Below are 25,646 nucleotides of genomic sequence, written 5' to 3'. Positions count from 1 at the left end.
TATATGTCATTCCCAAGACGAACTGACGCTGTATTGGCCGCAAAAGGCGGTCCTACACCATACTAATAAATTATTGTGGTCTAAAACCAGGTGTTTCAGTTTCATTGTCCAACCCCTGTATATGTACATACATACATACATTATACAACACATTTCCCAATAAAAGTAAAGAAAAACAAATGGTAATTATGACTAACCTTAACAGAACTGGTGGAGTTAATTTAAAGAATTTATTTAAATATGCTGGTTTCCTGCATGACATAGACCCATAGCCTAGCCCTAATTATCTGTAACTTAGAGGTCAGAGCTTTCCAAAACCACTTTTGATTTTGAGTTGTCAAGTTTGATCCCAATTGTGTCCCGGTTTCAACCATCTTGTTGTTGGTTTGCTGAGGTTAAAGAATTAGGAATTAGTGCTCTTCCTTTATTATCAGATCTGTTTTATGCAATGTACCAAGACCACAGGCAGCAAAACAGCCCCACAGAATGATGCTCCCACCAGTATGCTTGATAGTTGGTACTGTATTAGTAGTGTTAAAGGCCTCTCCCTTGATTCAACCAAACATACTTGTTGTCACTGAGGCTAAACAGCTCAATCAATTGCTCATTTCACCATAAAACCTTTCTCAAGAAAGCAATTGGAGTATGTTAAAAAGCTAAGCCTTCACCAAAAAACCAATCAATTCAACTGAACTCTGACCATTTTTGCCAAGAAGAGTGGACAAATATAATATAATATAATTCTAGAATTAGGCTAGAAGTTTGTAGATAACTACAAAAAGCACTGGTGCAAACTTTGTGAAGGGCATTTAACCAAATACTAATAGAGTGTATGTTGATATTTGAGGCTGCATGCACAATTATAACCCCTTGCTGATTAGAACAAATCCACAATAAACTCAAAAGCACCCATTGCTTGCTTTGTTTTTTTCCTCACAGTTCAAATAAATTATTAAAATCTTAAATTCAATAAGACTCTTGCCAATGATCAGGGTATTAAAACGTCTGACTTACAATAAACCAACCTATCTACTGCCCTTCCATCCACATATCCAAAACAAAGGTATGATTTATTTGAAGCATACATTTAAATATATACATATCTGTTTAACTAAGAAGATCCTAGTTAGACTGATGTTCTGGGACAGTTAATTTATGTACAAAGGTGACAGATGACCTGATCTAGCTGATCATGCCTTTATCGACCAGCACAGGTAAAGTAAAATATTCCAAATAACTTTCGTCAAAACACACATATTCTCCTTTATATTAAACACAATTATTTCACATGCATTCCTGCAAGCATATTAATTTATTAAAATTGTGCTGCAGATTTCATATTATTATCTGAGTAAAGTGTGCAAATTAGCAGCTATTTTGTGCAAAGAATCATGCAGTGAACGATGAAGGCTGTAGCTACCCGTATCTGCCACTAGATGACACCAAGTTTCCTCTGAGCAGAAGATAAGGGGTCTTACATGAAAGTAATCATAATGAGCGCTAAATAATGACAGTTCTTCATTTATCATCTTTTGAAGTACATCGTTCTTAATGTTTCCAGACATCATCAGTAAATAAAGATGAACAGAGTCTAACTCCAGGTTTTAATTTATTTGATAAGAAAAGTGCTATTAATTTCTACATTTCAGTGTGCTCACAATAGGACAAACTCAAAGTGTGGGAATATATTAAAACAGTTATGCAGTTCATCATATGTACAGAACATCAAAGGTAGATTTGGCACTAAAACATGACATTTTTACTGAGGAGCAAATGCATTTCCAGTTAAGTTTGTAAGTAGCAACAAAATGCACAGATAATACATCACATCACATAAAAAAATGAAGCTAGAAATGCTTAACATTGTTCTTGTATACTGTTTCTGTATAATGTAGCAATATTCTGAAATAAGCCTTAAAATTCAGCGCTGTAGAGTTTGAAATGACAATAAATTTGAAAACATTAGGAAAAAAGGAAATAATAATGAAATACTGTTGATCCAACTAATGTGTTATACTTCAATTCAGCTTTTGTTTTTCTTTTTTTGTTTTTTAAGATGCAATTAAAAAAAATGGATCCCATATGATTATAAATTTCAACACATATTGATACATTATAACAGGAGGACTGAATGATTATGCTGCTAACGTACAGTATCTCCCAGACTGCCATCAATGAACATAATAAATAACACATAATGAAAAGTGAACAGTCTCAGTGTATTCAGGCCAGTGCAGGATGTTTCTCAGTCATTGTCATAGATGCATTCTGAATTGAGGAGAAGAAAGAATATATTACAAAAGAAGTAATTGCCCAGGCAGAAATTTAGTAATAAATCAACCAGAATTGATTTTACATACCATCTCCTCCAATGTCGTCATATATTTCTCCATCACTGTGTGTAAAACAGATCAATTAGTGCAGGAAGTTTAAGTTAGTTGTCTCATTCTTGGTGTATATGTGAATATTTGCAGTACTTACTCCACCACATGGCCGGTTGAAACATAACCAACTGTAAAATGGAGATATTTGAGTTCAGACAAAGATGACACGATGGTGCAATTGTAATAAAGATGACAAAAAATGCTTGTTAATCAACAAAAGAAATAAACGTGCAAAGACATTTTAATATTATTATGGACAGAGGGGATGTCAGCCATAAAAGAAGCCCCTGCTACAAAACCAAAATTTTTAAGCCAGACTAAATTTTTCAGCCATCCTTATAAACAGTCTAAATGCAAGCATCCAATTATTTGGCCACCATGACAAGAAGTAGGTTTAGAGGAGTTAAATTGAGGCATTCAAAACTAACAACATTGCACTAACTGTCAAGCACATTGGTGGCAGCATTATGCTGATAGGGTATTTTGCTGCCAGTGGTACTGGTGCATTGCACAATGTGGATAAAATAATTAAAAAAATGGACTAACACCAAATGCTTGAACTTTCTCTTGAATCAACAGATGGCTGAAACTTGGACATAATTGGGGGTACCAACAAGCAGATGAGCCCAAAGATGCATCTGACTGGTATTGAATTCGAAGCAAGTCAACATTAGCATTTGAAAAGCCCTGACCTAAGTTAAACTGAAAATAGGTGGACTATATGTTTTAAAGCCAGGTCTGTGCCATTAAACCAGCCAAAATAAATTAAATCTGCCATCTCTGATACTAAAAGAGGTCAACCATCCGCCAGAATTAAGCCAGAACCTTGTTGATAGTAACAACGTGTGTGTGTTCAAGGTGTAACCTTCTAAGAGACATTTAACCAAATATTAGCAAGGGTGTAAGTATACATTTAAGCTTTTATATATATGATTACTGTGTGGAGTAGAAAAAACCCACACAAGCAGTAAAACCAAATATGTGCAACTCAGTCTTGGTTTTAAATTTATTTATTTTTTTGTTGTATAATCATTCAACCCCGAAAAAAGATGGTTCAAATGTATTAAAGGGCCAAAATCAATGACAGTGATGGCCATGATGAGTGTATGCAAACCTTCCCTGGCATTGGGGGTAAATACTTACACTTGCCCTCTTCGTTTCGACATAGCAATTTTCCATCCTGAGCTTTGACAATGACGTCCAGTTTCTCTCCGGCTTTCACCAGCAGGTCTTTCCCGCCCCACTTTTTATTGTTGAGTGAGGAGGTGATGGTCACCTGGTACAGTACCTGTATCTCCCCATCATACTGAAACAGAATAGAAACAGCATTATAAGCTCTATTATCGCACAAACTATTTCATGTGACAAAAACAATGCTGAAAAGAGGAAATTACTTTAAACTTTTTCCTAAATTCCTTCTCCTCCTTCTCAAACTTTTTTTGCTTCTTTGGGTCCATGTCTTCAGTTTTGCTTTTGCTTTTCATACCTGGGAGACTTGACAGGTAAACAAGCACAATGGTTGGAAATCAAAACCTAGATCTAACTTTGCTGGAGAAATATATAATTTTCTTTGTTATGAAACTGATGCAGTTTTACCTGCTAATGGGAGGAGGGGGAGGTGCATTTTGCGAGTCAACATCATCATATATCTCTTCATCAATTGGTGCTGCAGACCGATCTGTGTAGCACAAGTAGAATCGTCTCATTTAGCTGACATACAACAAAAACGTGTTTTCAACTTTAAATAATATAGAATTAAGGTATAGTGAAATCTGAATGTATGAGGTAGTAACAATTGTAAAAACTTAGTAGTGTAGATCAGCAAAGACTTTTCAATTTACTGAAAGTAGGTCTACTCACACATAATTGCCTTTCAATAGCCAAGACAGATAGAATAAGACAGATGCAATAAGATAATATTGATCTAACATCCACATGAAGCTGAAGCATTACATTATATCATGTGACTATTAAAAGATGAAGATAAATAATAATAATAATAAGTGAGAACAATATGCAATTAATGAACTGAGCATTACCTAAATTCCCAGCTGCAGCAAACTGGTCAGGTGCAGGCAGTCTGTCTCAACAGAAATGGCATGGTTAAAATGGTTAAAAAGTCATCAATAAATATATCTATCCATCTATGCCTTTAAGTAGCCAAGATTAAGCACCATGCATCTACATTACATGTTAGTTAGTGCTCATGTTAAAGCTGTTAATGCCTCACTATGCCATGCTGTAATCAATCACATGCAAATTACTCATGATCATTTTTAAAATCACAGATAATAAAACATGCACACCTAACATCACTGTTAGATTCAAGCAGTTACAACAATCAAACTCCAAGGTAAAACTTTTCAGTGTCATTCAGACTAATGTGAAGTGTTGATTTGATGCTGATCTGAGAAGGGATGGTAAAATTCAGTGTCATTTTACAGGAGCTCTTAGCCTGCCAGTTATGGCTGAAATATTACAGATTGATGACAGCGGACAGAAGGTCTGTGATCAGTCTTACTACGGAGCGTATTTTACACTTTAGAGCTGGGAGAACGTCTGTTTCGGTCAAAGATCCGCAGGATGCTGCGGTTCCTCGCCGGTGAGGGCTCGTTTTCAAGGGAACTGCAAAGCCACCCAAAAGTAAAATGATTGAAAGTTCTTTTCCTGGTTTATTTCTGTCATTTTCCTGATTATCTTCTTTTCTGCTCCCTGTTTGCTGTTTATAAAAGAAATTCAAAGACGTTATGATGTAAATACTTTCTAAAATTACTAAATGACTTCCCACCTGACTTCCAGGTTTGGATCAACTACATCATCATATATTTCTCCATCTTCTTCTGGTGGTGGAGGTAGGACAACTACCAAAAAGTAATCAAGAGAAACCACAATACTTCTTAGGAGTAAAATAATTGCAAATTAGATGGAAAACATGTAATTCAATATTTAAAAAATATTTAAAATAATTAGTGTAGGATTTTACCTGCTGGTCCTTTGACACCGCTGCAGAAGGAGAAACATGTTAGATATTAAAATACAATATTTTTTTGTTTAAATTTATTCCTCTTAAATATATTCACCATTTAAAAAATGGCAAACCTCATCTAATTGGTGTGCTGGAAAGTGCCGTTTAATTATTATCAAACTGGGAGACCTAATCAGTGCAAAAAACTTGAAAATATATTTTTTCAAAAAGCACGTCTCTGGTAAAACAGGAGCAATTCGTCATAATTGTGTTGATGATAAATTGGCAATCTTTTTAAAAACATAAAAAAACTGTATACATTTTAAAATATACAATAACAATATTGCTAACTCATATGCTTATTGCATTTTGTGCAATTAACAATAAAAAGAAAAGGAATTGTGTAAATGTATGTCATGGTTTGGTTTCAGAGTAAAGAAACAGCCATGGCACAGAGGGCTTTTGTTTCACATGTACTTATTACATCTACTTCTCTGTGCAAACAAATCATGAAAAGTTCAAAAATAAAATTCGGCGTTCTTTTTACCCATTGTCTGACGAGACCACATCAATGTCGTCATAGATTTCAGGTTCATATGATGCCTGAGCAGGACGATTTTTCAAGGAGTTAAAGTCAATTTCCACCAAGGTTGTCTTGACATAGCCAACTGCAGAAGATGAATGAAACACAGATCATTTTGGGCCCTTGATTTTCAGCACAGCTTTGGATTGACATATTGAAAGATACAATTATTAAATATCATCATAGCTTAGAACCGTGGTAATGTTAAAATGCTCTTTCCTTTGGAGCCCTGCCTCTCTAAACCAGAGTCTTAATAATAACCATATATGGATGATGACTTAGCATATGTGAGCCTAATGAGCCTCACATAGGAGAAAGTATTTGACTGCATCTGCTGCTTGATTGTAAATAAGTATTTTGACTTCCCTTCCAACAACTAGTGTTAGAATTAGCTTGAAGTTACATTTTAGGATCATGTTGTGACAAACTTAACTGTAGGTGGATTTAGAGAGTTAAAATGGTCTGAGATGTACCTGACTGTTGTGAAGTGCCTTGAGACAACATGTGTTGTGAATTGGCGCCATACAAATAAAACTGAATTGAATTGAGAGACGGTGTCCTCAGATTATTGTTTAACAGCTACAAGAAAAGGGAGATCTGGCACCCATGCTCGATAGAGCAATAAGTATTATTTTCAGAATATTAGTTTTATGAAATATAACTATTCTCACAGTCATTTACGACTGTGGAGAATTACAGGTTGACAGGGCTTGCCAAAGTGTAATGTGTTCTGTCCGACAGAGTAGCACTCTGAATTGTTGTCTGAGTGCCAAGAAAAAGCCCAACAGATGTCCTTTTTCCAGATGGAGCATTATGGCTTTCTCTATAATGCTTGATATATAAAAAACCTTTTAAGAAAATGCTTCGGGAGCATTTTAGATGCAATGGATGTGGAGACGGGATTGAAAGGGAGAAAAAAAAAGCAAGAAAAGGAGAGAGGTGGAGCAAAAAGTTAAAAGGGAGAGTAGAGGAAATAGAGGAGGATAAAGAGATTTCAAGATAACACCCTAGAAGTCTGCTTCTACACCTGCAGGAATGAGTATATGACAACAACGTTGCTGAAAAGTACACGGTACTAATGAATGCAAGATGTTTTTAGTAGCAACCGCAGCTCAATATAGAGTATATCCATGCATCTGTTAGGTCAACATTTTTCCTCACTTCCCTTTCCTCACTGGACAAGTTGCCAAATATAGCTTCACTTTAGTCATTCACAGCCAGGAGTCCAAGACAAATTATAAATAATTATAAATAATTTATATCATATTATATCATATTACAGGGGTTGGACAATGAAACTGAAACAGCTGTCATTTTAGTGTGGGAGGTTTCATGGCTAAATTGGACCAGCCTGGTAGCCAGTCTTCATTGATTGCACATTGCACCAGTAAGAGCAGAGTGTGAAGGTTCAATTAGCAGGGTAAGAGCACAGTTTTGCTCAAAATATTGAAATGCACACAACATTATGGGTGACATACCAGAGTTCAAAAGAGGACAAATTGTTGGTGCACGTCTTGCTGGCGCATCTGTGACCAAGACAGCAAGTCTTTGTGATGTATCAAGAGCCACGGTATCCAGGGTAATGTCAGCATACCACCAAGAAGGACGAACCACATCCAACAGGATTAACTGTGGACGCAAGAGGAAGCTGTCTGAAAGGGATGTTCGGGTGCTAACCCGGATTGTATCCAAAAAACATAAAACCATGGCTGCCCAAATCACGGCAGAATTAAATGTGCACCTCAACTCTCCTGTTTCCACCAGAACTGTCCGTCGGGAGCTCCACAGGGTCAATATACACGGCCGGGTTGCTATAGCCAAACCTTTGGTCACTCGTGCCAATGCCAAACGTCGGTTTCAATGGTGCAAGGAGCGCAAATCTTGGGCTGTGGACAATGTGAAACATGTATTGTTCTCTGATGAGTCCACCTTTACTGTTTTCCCCACATCTGGGAGAGTTACGGTGTGGAGAAGCCCCAAAGAAGCGTACCACCTAGACTGTTGCATGCCCAGAGTGAAGCACGGGGGTGGATCAGTGATGGTTTGGGCTGCCATATTATGGCATTCCCTTGGCCCAATACTTGTGCTAGATGGGCGTGTCACTGCCAAGGACTACCGAACCATTCTTGAGGACCATGTGCATCCAATGGTTCAAACATTGTATCCTGAAGGCGGTGCCGTGTATCAGGATGACAATGCACCAATACACACAGCAAGACTGGTGAAAGATTGGTTTGATGAACATGAAAGTGAAGTTGAACATCTCCCATGGCCTGCACAGTTACCAGATCTAAATATTATTGAGCCACTTTGGGGTGTTTTGGAGGAGCGAGTCAGGAAACGTTTTCCTGCACCAGTATCACGTAGTGACCTGGCCACTATCCTGCAAGAAGAATGGCTTAAAATCCCTCTGACCACTGTGCAGGACTTGTATACATCATTCCCGACGTAGACGAATTGATGCTGTATTGGCCGCAAAAGCAGGCCCTACACCATACTAATAAATTATTGTGGTCTAAAACCAGGTGTTTCAGTTTCATTGTCCAACCCCTGTATATCTTAAGACCTCAAATTGAACTTTGCCATTACTACTTTCTTCTTGTTTGGCTATTGGTGTTCTGTTTGGAACATCGTAGCTCTTTGACAGCTTTCAACTGCGTTCTTGGCTGCCTGGTGCTCAATATTTTTTTTTAAAGATTTGTAAATATTTCTCCTCTTCAGACTTGGAAAAAGTATATCATGAGCTATAAGCTCATCTAAAAATGAAACGTTGTAAAAGTGATAAAATATGCCCTTCATGTGTAAAGAAAAAGACTAAGTGAAATGAATAACTCAATAAGTCAAAACAAATGTATTTTCTTTAAAGGAATGATAACTTGGACGGTTTTGCAAACATACATGATCCATCTGCTGTCCGTGCCAACCACTTCCCCTCTGGGTTCCCCTGAACACGGATAATATCCAGCAGGTCTCCCTCCTTCAGAGCCAGATCCATCTTGCCTCCTTTGCAATCTGTGAGAGCTTTTCCTTTCTGAATGACCTCCAGGGATCCGACCAACTAATAAACACAGGGATACACAAGGATACTGTCATAGAAACATCTTTCTAACTTTGAACAGGTTCTGGCATGTTCACTTACTTTAAACTTCTTTCGGGCTTCTTGTTCTTTCTTTTCACGCTCCTTTTGCTCCTTCTTTGTTGCCTCCAGTCGCTTTTTCTCGTCTTTATCATCTTTCTTTTTGTCTTGGTTCTTATCAGCTTCTTTCCTTTACATACCACAAACATTAAGCTTAAGCTTTACATCTACACTGAATACAGCCAGCCCAACTTAATGAAAACCGTTTAAAGAATATTAAGACACAACATTTTGATTGTAAATGTAAATTAACTTAAAAAAACAACAACCACCGACTAACAGGAACATGGTTCTCTTCAGTGATTTCCTCACCATCGTTCATCCAGATCTTCATACATTTCTCCATCTTCATCATCAATTTCCTCCTGGACAGAAGACATGGATAACACTTAGTTTAGTGCTAGAAAAATTCAACAAAAGCATCTGTCCAAAAATGTGTGATTTTCTGAATGGGTTTGAACCTTTAGGTTGTAGACAGAAATCTAAATTTGAGATCAAGGTCCATAAAGCATGCAGAGGGCTTCTTTTTTGCACAATAAATGTATGCTGGTTAGTAAATTAGTCCCAAGATTTGTAACTTTGGAGCGGATTTTTTTCAACTTAAATCTTGTTGGAATTGAGTAAACCATGCATCTTTCTTCATTGAAAATGCGTAACCCCTAGACAGATGCTCTTTTTACACCTAGGGCTGACATGATCACCATTTAATCTACAGATGGGATCATCTTTCAGAAAGCTGTGATTCATTAATCATGAAAAATACTCAGTCTTTCTTTATGTATTTATTAACTCAGTTTAAATTGTGTTGTTACCCATGTAATCTTTTAAATGTCTGCAAGTGCATCTCAATAAAGACCATCAGAAACTTTTTATTCAAAAACTGAGACTTATATTAGATCGAAAAGTTATCCACAGAGTGATATATGTGTGTTGACATATATCACTGGTTATAGCTAATGAAATAAACTACATTTAGATACTCAGACAATTCGGTTTTTATATAAGACCTAATAAAAATGGATTTTAGTTTTAGAAATGTTATTTAAGGACATTTTATGATCAACAATCAAACAAACAAGTAAGTCCCACTGAGGAGTTTTGGGGAGGTTCACAAGGTGTACCTGGAGTCTGCGCTTCAAGAGCCACCACATTGTATCAACAATGCTGCCTAAAACTAGCATTCCTTATGTTAAGGACATCTTACATGGGCTATAGAGAGAAAGGACGGCACAGTTGCTCAACAGTCCAAAGTACATTTAGCATTTCATTTTAAAATCAGTGGGGAGTTTCCACAGACAGTGACCATATGGGGAATCTTGTCATCTGTTGGTGTTGGTCTACTGTGTTTTATCCAAGTCCAAAAAGCCATCTACCATCTGTTTAATATGAGGTTCACCGTTAACTGAATTACTGAAATAAATTGTTATTTGATGATATGTTAAGTTATTGAGATCTACTTGTACAAGCACAAATAATAATGAAAGCGTGCCTCACCTTTGCCCTCTGACTCGGGTGGCCTGTGGAATAGAAAAAAAAAAATTAAACGAGAAAATAAAATCTGTGGAAACACTTGCTTTACAGTGAAACATGAGTCTTGTTTGACTACCAGGAGTCCTGCAACAACATTTTATCTTCTGTTGTGTCAATGCATTAATGAAAAGGAACTGGGACAGGTATCATATGCAAATGACCAACTGAATGAGGTTTAAGGTTCAGCAGCATATGTTTGAGCTATATTTGCTCTTACGTGTAATTGACATGTGGCTATAACACTTCAAATTATAACAAATGTAAATTCTATTATTGAACTTACTGCACACAGGAGGAGGAGGAGGAGGCAAATCATCTGGCTGGTTCCTGGGGAGTACAGTTAGGACTTAGCTGATGCTCACTGTACATGTACCCAGATCACATAAAGTCTAGTTTGTATCTCAATCCCCATTCTGTTTGGGTTTTGCTGGACTTACATAGGTAGATGTCTTGCAGGCAGACTTGGCGGAAAAGGTGTGGTTTGAACCTGTGGTACATGGGTGGTCTGGCTACTAAGATTAGGTGCCAAAGCAGTTGGGATGATGGGTTTCTTAAAACCAGGGCCTAACAAAAATAGAAGAAGACTCAGCAATAAAATCAACTCACTGAAAGTTAATCAATGCTCTTCAATAACTGTTTCATGTCTTCATATGTAGATTCATTATAACTAACATCATCAATTGATTTTAGACAATTTTGTTATCCAATAACAAGGACTTGGCATGTCCTAAAGAACAATAAATTATAACAAAAATGATGGAGAAGAATCCACAGATACTCAGTTACACACCTAACGTTAATGTTTTGTTAAAGGGTTTGTTAAATAAAACTTATTACATATGGAGTAAAAATATATATTTTTTTACCTAGGTTCAAAAAACAGTTTTTCAAGTCTTTACCAATGTTATTTAGGTCTGAAGTTTGACTAGGTGATCTAGGTCATCTAAACCATTCCATTGTAGCTTTGGCTGTATATTAAGCGTCAGGACCTCCACCCTAGTTGCAAATTTGTGGCAGCTGCTAACAGATTTGCATCTAGAACTAACTTGAATTTAGCACAGTCGCTTTTCCCATTATTTCTGGCCAGCTTCCCTGCTGAAGAAACGCATCTCCACACCATGATGCAGCCACCACCATGTTTCATCATAGTGATGGTGTGTTTGTTTTCTGCTACACCTAGTGTTCTGCATTTAGTCATAAAAGTTACGTCTTCTTCCACGACTTTGCTGTTTACTTACATGGCTTGTAGAAATGTGCAAGCAGGACTTCCTGTGATTTTCATTTAACAAAGGCTTTCTTCAGGCCACTCTTAAATGAGTAATAGTAAATATACATTAATCAAAACCACAACATATGCCGCGGGAATAGTATACATTTTAACTATATTTGAGAATAATGGTCAATGGCCTAACCATACAACTTCATAACAGCCACATATTTAGACTGGTTACAACATACAAAAGGCATATGCAGTGAAAGGTATGATAGATACTTTAGTTCCTGTTAGCGCCTCCGTTTAACAGCCACACAGAACAGAAAACATACATCCATTCCCGCAAAAACAAGTCAAATGGGTTTTCTTATTCTGTCACAGTTTTATGATGGTGTGGTGTTTCTGGTAATATTTGTCACAAAATATATTCATATTGGGGTTTGCATCTAAAAACAGAGTTTGGTTTGAAAACAATCCATGTTTTCTGGAACTTAGTTCCTCATGTGGTGAAACCAGCTCAGCTGTCAAAGAGGGGGGAGGAGAAAGGAGAAACTGGATGGGGAACTTGGCTGGGGCAACTAGAGGAACTAAGTGTGTTTCGCTAACTTCTGCCCGTTATCTGGAGCTGTTGAGCATAGCAACATTTACAAAACACGAATGAGTTTTGGTCAAACTATGAGAAGTTCAAATTAAGGTTCTATATTAAGACAAGTTCAAATGAAAGGTTACTGTCGATAGAATAATGGGTCTACAACAATGATGTTCCAGCTAATCTAATCTTTACTTCATTGCAGACTAACGTACAAATGTCACTAAAACCACACGGACCTGTGAAGCAAGTCCTGTTCGCACTTCCGATTTGAACGAACATTCACAAGACAACTTTATACTTCTTGTGTTATAAAGGAAATGTCTTTGACACAAAAAAAATAAATAAATGAGAGACCTTACTACTATTAGAGTCACATGACATGCAAACATTTACCTTGCATTTTTTATTTCTGTTGGCAAAAAGAGACCAGTTAAACTTAAAAAGTGTTCATTAAATTGTTTTTGGTTATTTATCTTAAAATCAAGACATCAATAAATAAAAGACACCATCCTAAATACGCAATAAACTTTTAGGGCCTACTGAAAAGAACTGATGTGCTCCTTTTACTTGACATCTTTTTCTTGCATGTTTTTGTTTGTTGACAAAGTCTGATGAGCACTGCTGCCTTGCAGCAGTAAGGTCCTGGGTTTGAATCCTGGCCTGAGGCTTTTCTGGAGTTTGCATGTTTTACCCTGTGCATGTGTAGGGTGTTTTGGGGTAATTTGGCTTCCTCCTACAGTCCAAAAATATGCATGTTAGGCCAACTGATAACTATATGCTGCTCTAGTCAATGGATGGTTTAGTTGTGTTTAAATTTCAGCTTTCAGCTAACAGCTTTTGCCCAATGACAGCTGGAAAAAGGCATCTCCCTCCCGACAACCCTTCGAGAATAAGTGGGTTTAGATAATGGATGGATGGATGGATAAATAAACATTAAAAATAGCAAATTTTGGGAAATCGCCTTAATAAGGTAAGTAATTAATCTTTAATATGCGTCCGAGAGGCTTCAAGCAAATAGAAGGAACTGAAACATTTCTCTGCATCTGAATAACATGTTCTTATCATAATAAGGAACATTAAAACTAAAACTTATATTTAGTTTTTTAGGTGTCTGATGTCACACCTTAGGAAGTAAAGTATTTTGGGGGAGCCTATTATATGTTTCCTGAACTCAGTGGTACTAAACAGTAGCTTTCTTAATAGTGTTTCTGTAGTAAAGAAGTCACTTCTTTATCCAACTTACCATCTTCAGGGGTCTCTGCCGCTCTTTTAAAGCCCTCTAGATCTACTTTGGGAGGCCGATTAGGTTTAGCAGGAGGGGGACCCAAAGCCAGACTGTTGGGAAGAGGGTTGCGCTTTAGGCCTGAAGGGGGGTCACTGTTAATACCATTAGCCTGCGCAGGACCCTTTGACGGCTTCTTCAGGCTTGGCTTTTTGTTGGCTGGAGGTCTGGGCGGAGGAGCAGAGTTAACAGCAGTGAACGCCGCTTTGTTGGCCCCACCACTCTCTGCCTGCTCAGATAGGTCCTTCTCCTTGTTGAACAAACTTTGAGCATTCTTGAAGTTGTTGGGGGGCTTAGGAGCAGTGTTTGCTTGAGGTGACGGCTTGTTCACAATGTCTGTCTTTATTTCTGACTGCTCTTCATTCTGCTGCCACATTTTTAGAACGTTGCTGGCTGGCTTTTGATGCAAATTAGATGTTTTAGGTGTCGTGCTGGTGTTTGGTGCAGTTCCCCCACCACTGTCTTCTTTCACCCAGCTAGGTTTGGCATGCACCCCCCCTCCAGAGGTTTTTGGAAATACAGGTTTGGTTTCAGGCATAGTGGAGTTGAGTGGAGGTTTGTTAAAAGGAGGTTTGTGTATAGGCCCTTTGGCTTCAGTAGCCTGTGAAAAGGGTGACTTCAAGGGTGTTTGCACTTTATTAAGAACAGGAGGTTTGCTGATGGTGGGTTCATCCAGGGAGTTGCCAAACTTGCTCGCCAAAGCCTTAGTTTTGTTTGGTTCATGTGCATCTGTGTCACTTTTAGTGGATGGAGTGCTTTTCAGAAAAGATTGCTTTTGGGGAGAGTTGATCGCACTGCCTGAGAGGCTCTCCAGAATAGGTTTCTTTTGTATAGCTGGGCCAGAGGAGAGCAGGGGTTGCAGGGGTGTTTTGGGACGTCCGACTGGGGTGGAGTCATCAATGCTTGCGCCACTTGCTTGGAAGCGAGCCATGATGGCTTTCACATCAGCCTTGTTTGCCTGAAAAAAAAAAAAAAACAGATGAAAGGTATGTTTTGAATATTCAGTGCCATTCATATTCAATTTATATACATTTGTTGCTTTACAAACACAAACTCCTTAACATTTTAGTTGTAATTAAATAGACTGTCAACATGACGCACAAAATTGGAAAGTGGAAAGAAAGAGAGAGAGAGAGAGAGAGAGAGATTAAATAGACTGTCAACATGACACACAAAATTGGAAAGTGGAAAGAAAGAGAGAGAGAGAGAGAGAGAGAGAGAGAGAGAGAGAGATTAAATAGACTGTCAACATGACGCACAAAATTGGAAAGTGGAAAGAAAGAGAGAGAGAGAGAGAGAGAGAGAGAGAGAGAGAGATTAAATAGACTGTCAACATGACGCACAAAATTGGAAAGAATTTGTTTTACAAGTAAAATCTGAAAAATGTTTGGTGTGCATTTGTTTGCATTAAAACATTAATGAACGAACAGCGAGAGATAGAGAGATAGAGAGATAGAGAGATAGAGAGATAGAGAGATAGAGAGATAGATAGATAGATAGATAGATAGATAGATAGATAGATAGATAGATAGATAGATAGATAGATAGATAGATAGATAGATAGATAGATAGATAGATAGATAGATAGATAGATAGATAGATAGATAGATAGATAGATAGATAGATAGATAGATAGATAGATAGATAGATAGATAGATAGATAGATAGATAGATAGATAGATAGATAGATAGATAGATAGATAGATAGATAGATAGATAGATAGATAGATAGATAGATAGATAGATAGATAGATAGATAGATAGATAGATAGATAGATAGATAGATAGATAGATAGATAGATAGATAGATAGATAGATAGATAGATAGATAGATAGATAGATAGATAGATAGATAGATAGATAGATAGATAGATAGATAGATAGATAGATAGATAGATAGATAGATAGATAGATAGATAGATAGATAGATAGATAGATAGATAGATAGATAGATAGATAGATAGATAGATAGATAGATAGATAGATAGATAGATAGATAGATAGATAGATAGATAGATAGATAGATAGATAGATAGATAGATAGATAGATAGATAGATAGATAGATAGATAGATAGATAGATAGATAGATAGATAGATAGATAGATAGATAGATAGATAGATAGATAGATAGATAGATAGATAGATAGATAGATAGATAGATAGATAGATTTCATGCTGCATGGATGTTTTTCTTCAGCATGAAAAGAGACACTTGTCAAAGTTGTTTGGAAGATAGGTGAAGCACAATGTGGAGGGATACAGGAAGAAAATCCATTAGAGGCAACAAAAGACAGCACTACAACTACCCAATGACCCCCAACAGCGAGTTCTACAATTTAAATGTTTAGCTCAAAGCAAAGCACTGTGGGAATTTGATTATGATCAAATTTAACTTTAACTGACAAATGAATTAAAGTTTGGCTTTGTTTTAACATAAGCTGACAAAAACAGAAACCAAAACTGCTGGTTAGATAAAAAAGGGAATAACAAGATGTTCAGACACACTGAGATAAAAGTTCGAAAAGGAACAGAATGTTCCAAAACTGAGAAGAATGCACTATTTCCTCTCTATCTCATAATAAACTACTTAAAACAATAGATGTACTTTTTCTCTTTTTCTACTTTTTCTCTTTTGCTTCTGTGCTCCTAGGTAAGATACACCAGCCTCAAGACAAGTTCACAAAGACCTGTGGCCCAAGAGGCTCATTTTCATTCACACCACAGCTTTGAACATGTGGCTCAAACATGTTCAAATGTTAGTAGAGCAAAGAGAACACTTAAGACAGCCTCTTGTTTAGCAGCCATAAATAGGGTGTGATTTTCTCTCATTTCACACATTTCTAGTTTAACTTTAAAACCTGTTGTGCCATTGACAAGCTTGTAGTACCATTGCTACAGATGTGATGCATGTCAGAAAAGCTCAGCAGATAATTTAGATTGGAAGGGTTTGTTTCAATTTAGTAAACATAATCCCTACAACGTTTTGCAAATAAAGATAAAGAGGTTTAGAATAAAATGTGACTTTAAAAAAAAAAAACATTGTTTCAATGTGCAAAAAGCTGATGAATTAAAGTGTTCTTACCCCTTGAACATTTGCTCAGTTCATAACTACAAACTTCAAAGTATTGTATGTGACAGACCAACACAAAGTAGATCATAACAGTGAATTGGAAAGTAAAACGATATATGTCTTTTTAATTTTTGTACAAGTAAACATGTAAACAACATAACAAAATTTGTACCGTTTGTGAATACTTTTTCAAAGCACTGTGATAAATTGAAGACCAACATTTACTGTTGCCCAGGTGGTCCTGTCTAATACGAAGTTTCATTGCTGGTACTTCTGAAATCACTTTGCACTAACTTCCTGGCTTCTCTTTGTAAAAACCACAGCAAGTTATGAACCATGCCTTTTAGTTTTAGTTCAAAAGAAGGTGTGGATGGATTATTGATGAGTTCCAGTCAACCCTGGCAGTGTAGCGCTTAGAGTGTTTTTTTCAGTATTTTCACTGACCATAAGCCTGAAAAGGGTCCATTATTCTCCTGTGGTACAGAATTAGGATGGTATTCAAATGCACTGAATCTGACAGTTTGTCCTATGAATGTCCATCATAGTGCAGACAGACAACAGCCTATCAATGCCCAGCAAGCTGCATCCAAACTCAAACACAAAGTTGGCAGCTCAGGATCACATTTGGGCTTGCGTAGTTTTTAACTAGACTGAGCGACCGACAGAGCAGCAGCAGCAGAAGCCGCACCTATTTTAATGAGGCTTGTTTGACTGGAGTCAGAGTCACCAAACCAGGAAGAAGAGATAAGAGTCTGGGAACACAGAATTGCTTTTAACCCAGCAACAAAAAACACGGAATGCTGCACAGTCAAGGTGAATGGGAAGCATCAGGAATTTGTAGTGGAATAATGTATTAGATTTCCATCTAAAATCTGCATAAATATTGAAGTTGTCACATGGTTGTCCTTAACCAACCTTTTTCACAAAAACAGGCATGTACTCATAGGTATAGGTTTGATCTAAAGAAATTACTAGTTTTTAAAGTTTTACTTCTAAAGGTTTTTTCAGCTCCCTCCAATTTTCTTTTTTGCAAGAGCTACGATTATCACAAAAAATTATCACATTAGAGTTTATTTTTCAAATGCTAAATATTATTCATTTTAATTAGATTAATAAAGTCTTTGCTTCTTAAATGTCACGATACATCCCCCTAAAAACTCATGCATTGTGATATTAGGCATTGTGAGATTTGTCCATTCTTTCTGTTGTTACTGTAAATCTAAAATTGTGCTACAGCTATGAAACCCTCTATGAAGGTTACCAGGAAGATCCTGATATCAAGCTAACTTTGTACATGATTGTCTGCTAGCTGCATTTCATTTTACTTAGATTATGAGTCTGGTTTAATGCTGGGGGATTATGTAGCCCCCATCTTGGATTCAGATTTCAAGAACTCAATGTTGCTGCTATCTGGGATGGACTTGTTACCCATATCAAGGAAGCCAAGGTTATAAACGCTACATTTTTAAAACTGCCTAAATTTTCCACCATACATTTCCGTCTAAAGTGTTTTTAATAAGATGCCGGAGAAAGTGCCGGAGTGACGAGAGGTTCCTCTGGCTGTATAAAGCATACAACACCACAGTGCTCACCCTCCCCCACATGTTTCTGTGCACTGTCAGTCAATTGGCTGAGACCCTGTTCACATGTAGACAAAAACTGTATGTTGTCAAAAACAATTAAAAATAATATACGTCCACATGAGTGCACGCAGCACCCCTGAAAACGCTGTAATATGTATGTCGGGCCCATTGGTGGTGCTGTGACATAGCCACAGAAACACACCAAAAACAGTGAAAAAAACACAGACTATGTGGAGTAAACTCATGCGAGATAAACACAGCAACATGGCATTAAAGAAGGCACATGCGAGTTACAGAGAGAGGAGGAGCTACGACATCATCATCTCAGAAAAGATGTGTTCCGCCTGTACACACGAAAACACATAACCGGCATTTTGAAATCTTTCCACCCCAGGAAAGGGATTCAGAAATTAATGTTATTGGTCTCCCAAAACACCGGATCTGTGTGGACAATGCCTAAACAACAAATTACACCTAAATTAATCTCCGTGTGGACACGGCCTGAAAAACGTTTACAACCCTGATCCCTTGCTTTCAAGAAAGACAAATTCAGCTGTTCAGAAATGTTTCTAGTTGTGAAAAATATAGACAGTCAGAGAAGAAACTAAAGGAGCACCATACATCAATCTCAGAAAGGTAGCAATGTTTTGAAGCTAAAGTAAGCAATCTACAAGTAGCATGTCAGTTAAGCAGCGGACGGCAGGTTAATTGAGCAGATAGCCTGACTAATTATCAGCTAATATCTGCCTTTTAAACTCAGTACTGGACTTAAAATGGTGATGAGGTGAAATAGTCTGCGCAGTACTTGAAAACTTCTTTTATACTTTTGCTTATGTTTATGTTTCATAATGAAAATAATAAATGAGTGCTGTGGATAACATTATTATAACTGTAATAATTAAAATAGTATATTAGCAGCATTAGGAAATAACTCTTGCTTCTCTATTTTCAATTCAGTTCAATTCAAAAATACTGTATTAATCCCGAAGGGAAATAAAATAAAATAATTAACAATAATAAATAATAATTTTCAATAAAAGCTATTAAATTATGTTTTTCTGTGTCTGTGTATTTTGATTCAAATTTTTGTAAAATGTTTTGTTTGGTGCCTGTTTGTTACCAACAAATGATGAATCCACCAATGGTAGTGCGTAAAACTCAAGTTTCAGGGTCAAAATAACTTCTCTGCCCATTCCTGCCAATAACATCTCTCAGCATTGGCTTATTAAAGTAGGCATGACATGTGGCTGAATATAAAATAAGGGAATAAGAAAGGAGAAAAGTTTCCTCTTATCACTTCTGTTTCTTACCGTAGAACTCTATAAATTACTTAATCTATTTTGTGCCAAACCATTGCATATGTTACTTCTCTAAAAATGTGTAAGCCACAGTTGCAATTTTGTAAAAACCTGAGAGTTTTATGACATACTGGAAACTCGTCCCAGTATGCAGCAATAGTCAACAGTTAGAATTAATACTTAAAGGAGTATTATGCACATTATGTTATTGGTTATAGAAATAGTAGTGTAGTTTTGCTGTTTCAGCAAATATATATAAAAGTCCTGTATCAGTAAAAGCCCCAGTGCATCTAAAAGGACAATGATCTGTTGAAAAATTCCTTAGAGGTAATTTCTGTTTTTCTAGAGTGATTAGAACTGCAGGTTAAAGTGTAAGCTAGCTGTACAACAAAAACAACTACCCTGTAACTCTAACTGAAAGTCATTCCCTCTTTACATGCAAAAGTATCAAATAGTGACTGGGTTGATGATAAAAATGTCCTCATTGAGAGCAAGTGGAACCGAAATCTTCCTTGTTTGTGTGCCCAAACCTGGCAAATAAAGCGGATTCTGATAATCCACAGTCCATATGTTGATGGTAAGAACATGTTTTAAAACTAAAACCCTTTCCAGTGTAGTCAAACTTGTTGTAGCTCAATGTTAACTAATGTCAGATTAATTTGCACCTTGACTTATGAACTCTTAATTGTAAAATGACCCCTTATCAAAACATACCAAGGACAATCAGAAGGTGGGAAAAAAGATAAATTTGTACTCACCATCTTTGAATAGACCGTCCCAGGCAGTTTAGCTCAGTCGGAGTCAGGAGATAAGAGTGTTTGTTCAGTGTTTCTCTGTTAAGTTCTGTTGCTGTCTAACAGAAACAAAAGTGCGCAGAGATACTGAGTGACAAAGACAGAGGAACAAACTGTGTGACACTGTTTTTTCTTTCTGTGGGTGGACGCAGACTCTGGTCGTGACATCAGCATTTGTCTACAACTGACTACTTCCTCTCTAAGTAGTACATGTGTGCTTTGTGAGAATGTGAGTGTCGCAAAGCCTCTGTTATCTCTGGGTTTTGATCTCATGGATTTGCCTATCTGTGGCGAACTCCCTGCATTTTCCCCTCTGTGCTTTGTAACTTATGTTCACTCAGTCAATGATAGGTAAATAACCAAACAAAGCAAAAATAGAGCTCAGTAAAATTAAACACAGAAAACAACTGAAACACTGTATCCCTAGCAACCATGTCAAGTATTACCAATTAAATTAAATAATTTAGTATCAAGAACAAATCTGTCATCTTTAGTGGACAAACAAAGGCAGTTTGTTATCAAGTATTGCATGACTAAAGGTTGCATTTTTAGCTCTTTGAGGATGCAATGACATAATCATACACAGTGAACCAGGGCAGCAAACATTATTGGACTAATTGCATCAGGCGTCCTTGTGCTGGATGATGGCACAAAAAACTTAACAGAGACTTTATACCAACAATAAATAAAGCAGCGGATGGAAAATAAATTAAAGATGATTACATAAATAAAAATAACACTGTAAACTAAATCACCACAACTCATTAGCAATGTAGCACAGCTCCCATGAGCCATTGCCTTAAAAGTAATTAAATAAAAATGTATATAAGCATCCCTCCTATAACATTTTGCTCTCCTGCTGCCACAAGTGCTTATTTTTTGTCACAGAAGTGAAAGTAAATATACCAAGGAAGACAGATGTCTAACAGATTTTAACATAAGGAAATAATCATTGTTCAAAGGCTACCATGAAAATGCCTTGGTAAAAACTCTGGTGTTTAACTGTGTGGAAGTGTTTATTATAAGGCTGGAATCTTAACCAAAAATGAAAGAATAATGAATAATGACAGAATAATATTGATACACCTCTGTGTTTCCCATTTTCTGGCACCCCAGTAACACATCAGCGCACAACCGACCAGACAACATGGTTCAATTGCAAAACAAGTACGGGATTACGGCCGACAGCTCTCCCTCACAAAAAAGACATATATTTTCTCACTGGGCCAAACCTGGTTAAAGTGGAGATAGATAAATAAATGAAGTAACCTAATGGCAGAAAACTGTTATTCTTCAACGTTGCACATTGCATTAAGATTGCTCACACATTGATACTTAAATTAATTATTTAATCTCGTCATGATGACATGCAGGAAAACAACTCAGGACAAAAAAAGACAGTTTTAAAAAGTTTCTTAAGGAGACCTGTGGTAACTGGATCTCTGTAGGAAGGATGGTGTAAATTAGTTTGAAAGAATTATGACTGAAGGTGATGTTTGGATAAGAAGATGATCTCAAGCTTACTGTGTCTGCAGGAAGGAGGTGGCTCAACGGGAAATGTTACAGTCTGGCTTGGATGGGAGGTGCTTGACAGAGCCTGGGTTTTTTTGCCTGCTGCTTACTCTGTTTAGATGCCGCCAGAGTTGCCGGTGCCAGGGGGTGACAGGTGCAACCTGTTAACAGCTCATCAGAAGGTGCTTAAAGAGGCTGGGCAGTCAGCACTCCAGGGTCTGAGTGTTTTGCCAATGTGGTAACTCATTACTGGCCAAGCTACTGACTTTCTCTGTTCTCTGAAAGTGTAGTGACTTACTTTTCGTTGTGCTCCTTCCCAGGTTTTTTCCAAGCCCTGGCTCCATTTCCTGTGAACATACCTGACCAAGTACAAAGAAATCTGAAAGACCTTCCGGATCAAGACCCAGCTGACCGCCCCAGGTTCTCCACTCCTAAACCAGCTTCTAGCGAACCCTTCCCATCCATATACTCAAAGTACCACAGTTTATGTAGGGCATGGTCTGAGCCAATTTACAGCTGAGAGAAACACTGAGATGAACCCAACTCCATTTTTTTTAAGCGTTGAATCAGATTTGAGCTTCAGATATTGTTTAGCAGTTGATTTTATTTTTTAAATATAAGAATTTAATCAAATAAGCAATTTTGGAAAAATCCAAAGTGATTAACTGAGTGTTTGAGTAACTTAGAAGGGTGACAACACATTCAAAGCATGAGAAAGCTATCTGATACAACCCCTATTGTCACAGAGCAAAAGCAAGCTTCCCAGAAAAGGTTATCTTCTAGACATTAAAGTTCTTGATAAATGCAGAAAATTCAACAAATCAGCCTGTCTCTATGGTAGATATATATTGTATATGTTAAGTCAATTTTTAGTTCAGAACAGATGTTTATCATGAAAATAGTTAAAATTCTTTAATTTTAGCCCAGGAAGGGTTAAAGTGGGACTCTTGACTAGGAGGCATCTTTTTTTTCCTACCACCGCTTGAGGTCTTAAATCTGCTTAGTTTCCATTTATGTGGACTTTGGGAGATAAAATGTAAAATGCAAATGTAACTCAGAGATAGCTCAGAGTGACTATGTTTAATCAGTCTCACTTCTACTTCTGCATTTCTTTTTAGCGTTTCACTTTTTGAGGGTTTTTATTAGCGCATGTTTTTGAAACAAATTTACTTTTTAAAGCTTATTTTTTCTGCAATTTCTGTTCATTTGTCAGTTTTATGTCCGGGTCATCATTTTTCTCTTTAATGCTAAACAGAAACAATACAGTCATTGTTTCTGTTATCCATCCATTTTCTATACCTGCTTCTTCCATACAGGGTCATGGGGGAGCTGGAGCCTATCTCCAGTGGTCTATGGACGAGAGGTGGGGTATACCCTTGGCAGGTCCAGTCCATCACAGGGCAACACAAGGAAACACAGGACAAACAACCATGCACACACCCATTCACACTTGAGGGCAATTTAGAGAGACCAATGAACCTAACAGTCATGCCTTGGACTGTGGGAGGAAGCCGGAAGACCTGGAGAGAACCCACACATGCACACGGAGAAGATGCAAACTCCATGCAGAAATAACCCTCATCCGGCAATCCAGGAGCTTCTTGTTGCAAGGCAACATTGCTACCAACTGCACCACCGTGCCACCTAGTTTCTGTCATATTCTACTTAAATTAGATTGTTTGTTTTATATCCATCATTGTTTTTTGTTTACCTCCATTGTTCAGTTATAGTTCCTATGTTGATGCTTCCATGTATTTTGGTCTTCATGTTTTATTTTGTCTCCCATGGTTACTGTTAGTTTTACAGCAACCCTTAAAACACCTATTGGTCGACTTTCTTTATAGTTCCTTCCATACTTATTCTGCCTGGTTCCCTTTCCTAAACTTCAGATTATAGTATCTATTTCTATCCTCTCATCTGCCACACTATGGATTGTTCTAGAATTTACAGCGCCCTTGACTTTAATTAGCACCTCTGGTGAAAATGTGTCAAAGCTTTAGAAAAATCGGCTTTTATTGCTGTTAGATATTCTCACATTGATAGTTTTGTTGCAGTTCTCTAACACTTAACACTTCCAACAGATTATTTTTGCCTCTCTTACACCTGATTACTTGAATGGGATGTTTACTCATCTTCGCCATTTCAGACAGAAATGGGCCATTGTAAGATATCATCCTTATGGGGAAACAACTTTTTACTTAGCATTTAAAAATTTCTTCACACTGACATACTATTAAAAAGTAGCAGATTTTTAAATAATTCAGTGTTGCCATTGACTCTGGCATCTGTGAAATGGTGAATATCTAAATAATATGAATGATTCTTTTATAAATATTTCGTCTTCTGCAAGTCAGTAACAGCTGTCTGCAGCACCACCCATGTCACCCTCATCAGGGCCTCCAATCTCTGCCTTCATCTTGAACCATCTCCTACATCATGGTTACCAGCATTTGAACCACCGCCCTCTTCTGCATCCTCAGTTTGGCAGCAGCATCCTTGTCTCCTGCGCCACCTGCAGCATACCTGTCTCCGTCTTCAGCTCACTGGTTTCTACAATGCCATCATCTCTTCCATCACCATCAACATTTCTAGGTCCCTTGTCACCTACAGGGCATCCCTCAACACCCTTAGAGCATTCCTCATCAGTGGAAGAACCATCATGCTCCCCAGGTTCTTCATCTCCTCATTCTCCAAGGTCAGTGTCCTCTTCCAGCACTGCTATCATCAGAACCATTACCTTGGTCTCCAGCCAACCTATGACTTCCTTGGTCTTTTCCTTCATCATCTCTCAACTTTACTGCCTTTATCTCTGGGCAACCCTCCACAGACACAATGTTCATTAGGCATTGACTTCAGTCTTGCCTACCGGAACTTTTCAGTACATATTAAATGGCCAGGAGGCCATTCAATATGTACTTGCATCTATTTAATATCAAACTAGTATTCCTACTTGCCAGTTTCTCACTTGGTCTTATCATTGCTTTAGGAGAAATGCTAGACTTTTACAATTCTACTGTAAATGTAGATTATATTCAAGTACATGAAACAAAGCTAAATTTAATGTTTTGTGGAGACTATATCAATTCTATTACATTAATATTGGAAATGAAAGACCTCTCCTTTACACTCCAGATTTGTGAAGAATTTAAATTGGGGCATAGCACAAAAATATGACAATTCTCATTACTATAAAGTAGAAACAGGAAAAAATGTCTTATCCCAAGCTGTTTCTTATAAAGCCTTCATATGAGCCCCCTTCAAGTATGGGAAAGCTTTGACTTTCATTAAAAGAAACGTGGGTTTGGATTTTGTTTCACTGGAAGACAGTAGAGACAAGGAGCCTGCAGCCTGTTCTGGCCCTCAAAGATTATCTTGAGAATGAAATAGCCAAGACTCCAGAAAACCCAACCCAGATCTGCAGGTGATCCATCTCTGCTGCTTTTGCTTAGCATTCCTGACCTGCTGGAGGATGAGTTGCCTGTTGTGAAGCTTAGCTTAACATCTCGCTCCACACTGAAAGGTTTCCTACTGCCTGGCTTCGCAAGTCTGCACATCTCTGTAGTCTCTAAAGAGGCCCAATCCCAGGTGGTTGCCACAGATCTCTCCCACATCTTTCCAAAGGCTTTGAGCAGATCCTTCACCACAGGTATTGCCAGAATGGGATGAAGCTAAGACCCCCAGCTCACTTAAATCACTATCAGAG

General features: G+C 37.5%; 1 protein-coding gene across 4 annotated transcripts; it reads right to left on the bottom strand.

Annotated features, from left to right (window-relative positions):
• Positions 1-1,590: 1,590 nt before the first annotated feature.
• Positions 1,591-22,092, bottom strand: fybb (FYN binding protein b). Of its 4 annotated transcripts, XM_047372798.1 has the most exons (20): positions 21,956-22,092; positions 20,396-20,490; positions 13,647-14,643; positions 11,036-11,162; positions 10,882-10,925; positions 10,563-10,585; positions 9,381-9,433; positions 9,072-9,198; positions 8,831-8,990; positions 5,897-6,017; positions 5,368-5,387; positions 5,173-5,245; positions 4,923-5,009; positions 4,424-4,464; positions 3,981-4,062; positions 3,779-3,878; positions 3,528-3,690; positions 2,482-2,512; positions 2,361-2,395; positions 1,591-2,268 (listed from the first exon to the last, which is right to left on the bottom strand). In XM_047372798.1, the coding sequence occupies exons 2-20, from the start codon at positions 20,396-20,398 to the stop codon at positions 2,246-2,248; spliced, it is 2,310 nt and encodes a 769-aa protein (XP_047228754.1). In that variant the 5' UTR covers positions 20,399-20,490; positions 21,956-22,092; the 3' UTR covers positions 1,591-2,245. The 4 variants fall into 4 exon arrangements, with proteins under 4 accessions (XP_047228754.1, XP_047228755.1, XP_047228753.1 ...); XM_047372799.1 differs by lacking the exon at positions 20,396-20,490 and having other exon boundaries at positions 21,956-22,088; XM_047372797.1 differs by lacking the exon at positions 21,956-22,092 and having other exon boundaries at positions 20,396-20,544.
• Between the last annotated feature and the right edge of the window lie 3,554 nt (positions 22,093-25,646).

Source organism: Girardinichthys multiradiatus, chromosome 8, assembly GCF_021462225.1.
Source record: "Girardinichthys multiradiatus isolate DD_20200921_A chromosome 8, DD_fGirMul_XY1, whole genome shotgun sequence".
NCBI classification, from domain to species: domain Eukaryota; kingdom Metazoa; phylum Chordata; class Actinopteri; order Cyprinodontiformes; family Goodeidae; genus Girardinichthys; species Girardinichthys multiradiatus.
Note: the sequence above shows the minus strand (reverse complement) of the source record. Positions and strands in the feature narration are given on the sequence as shown.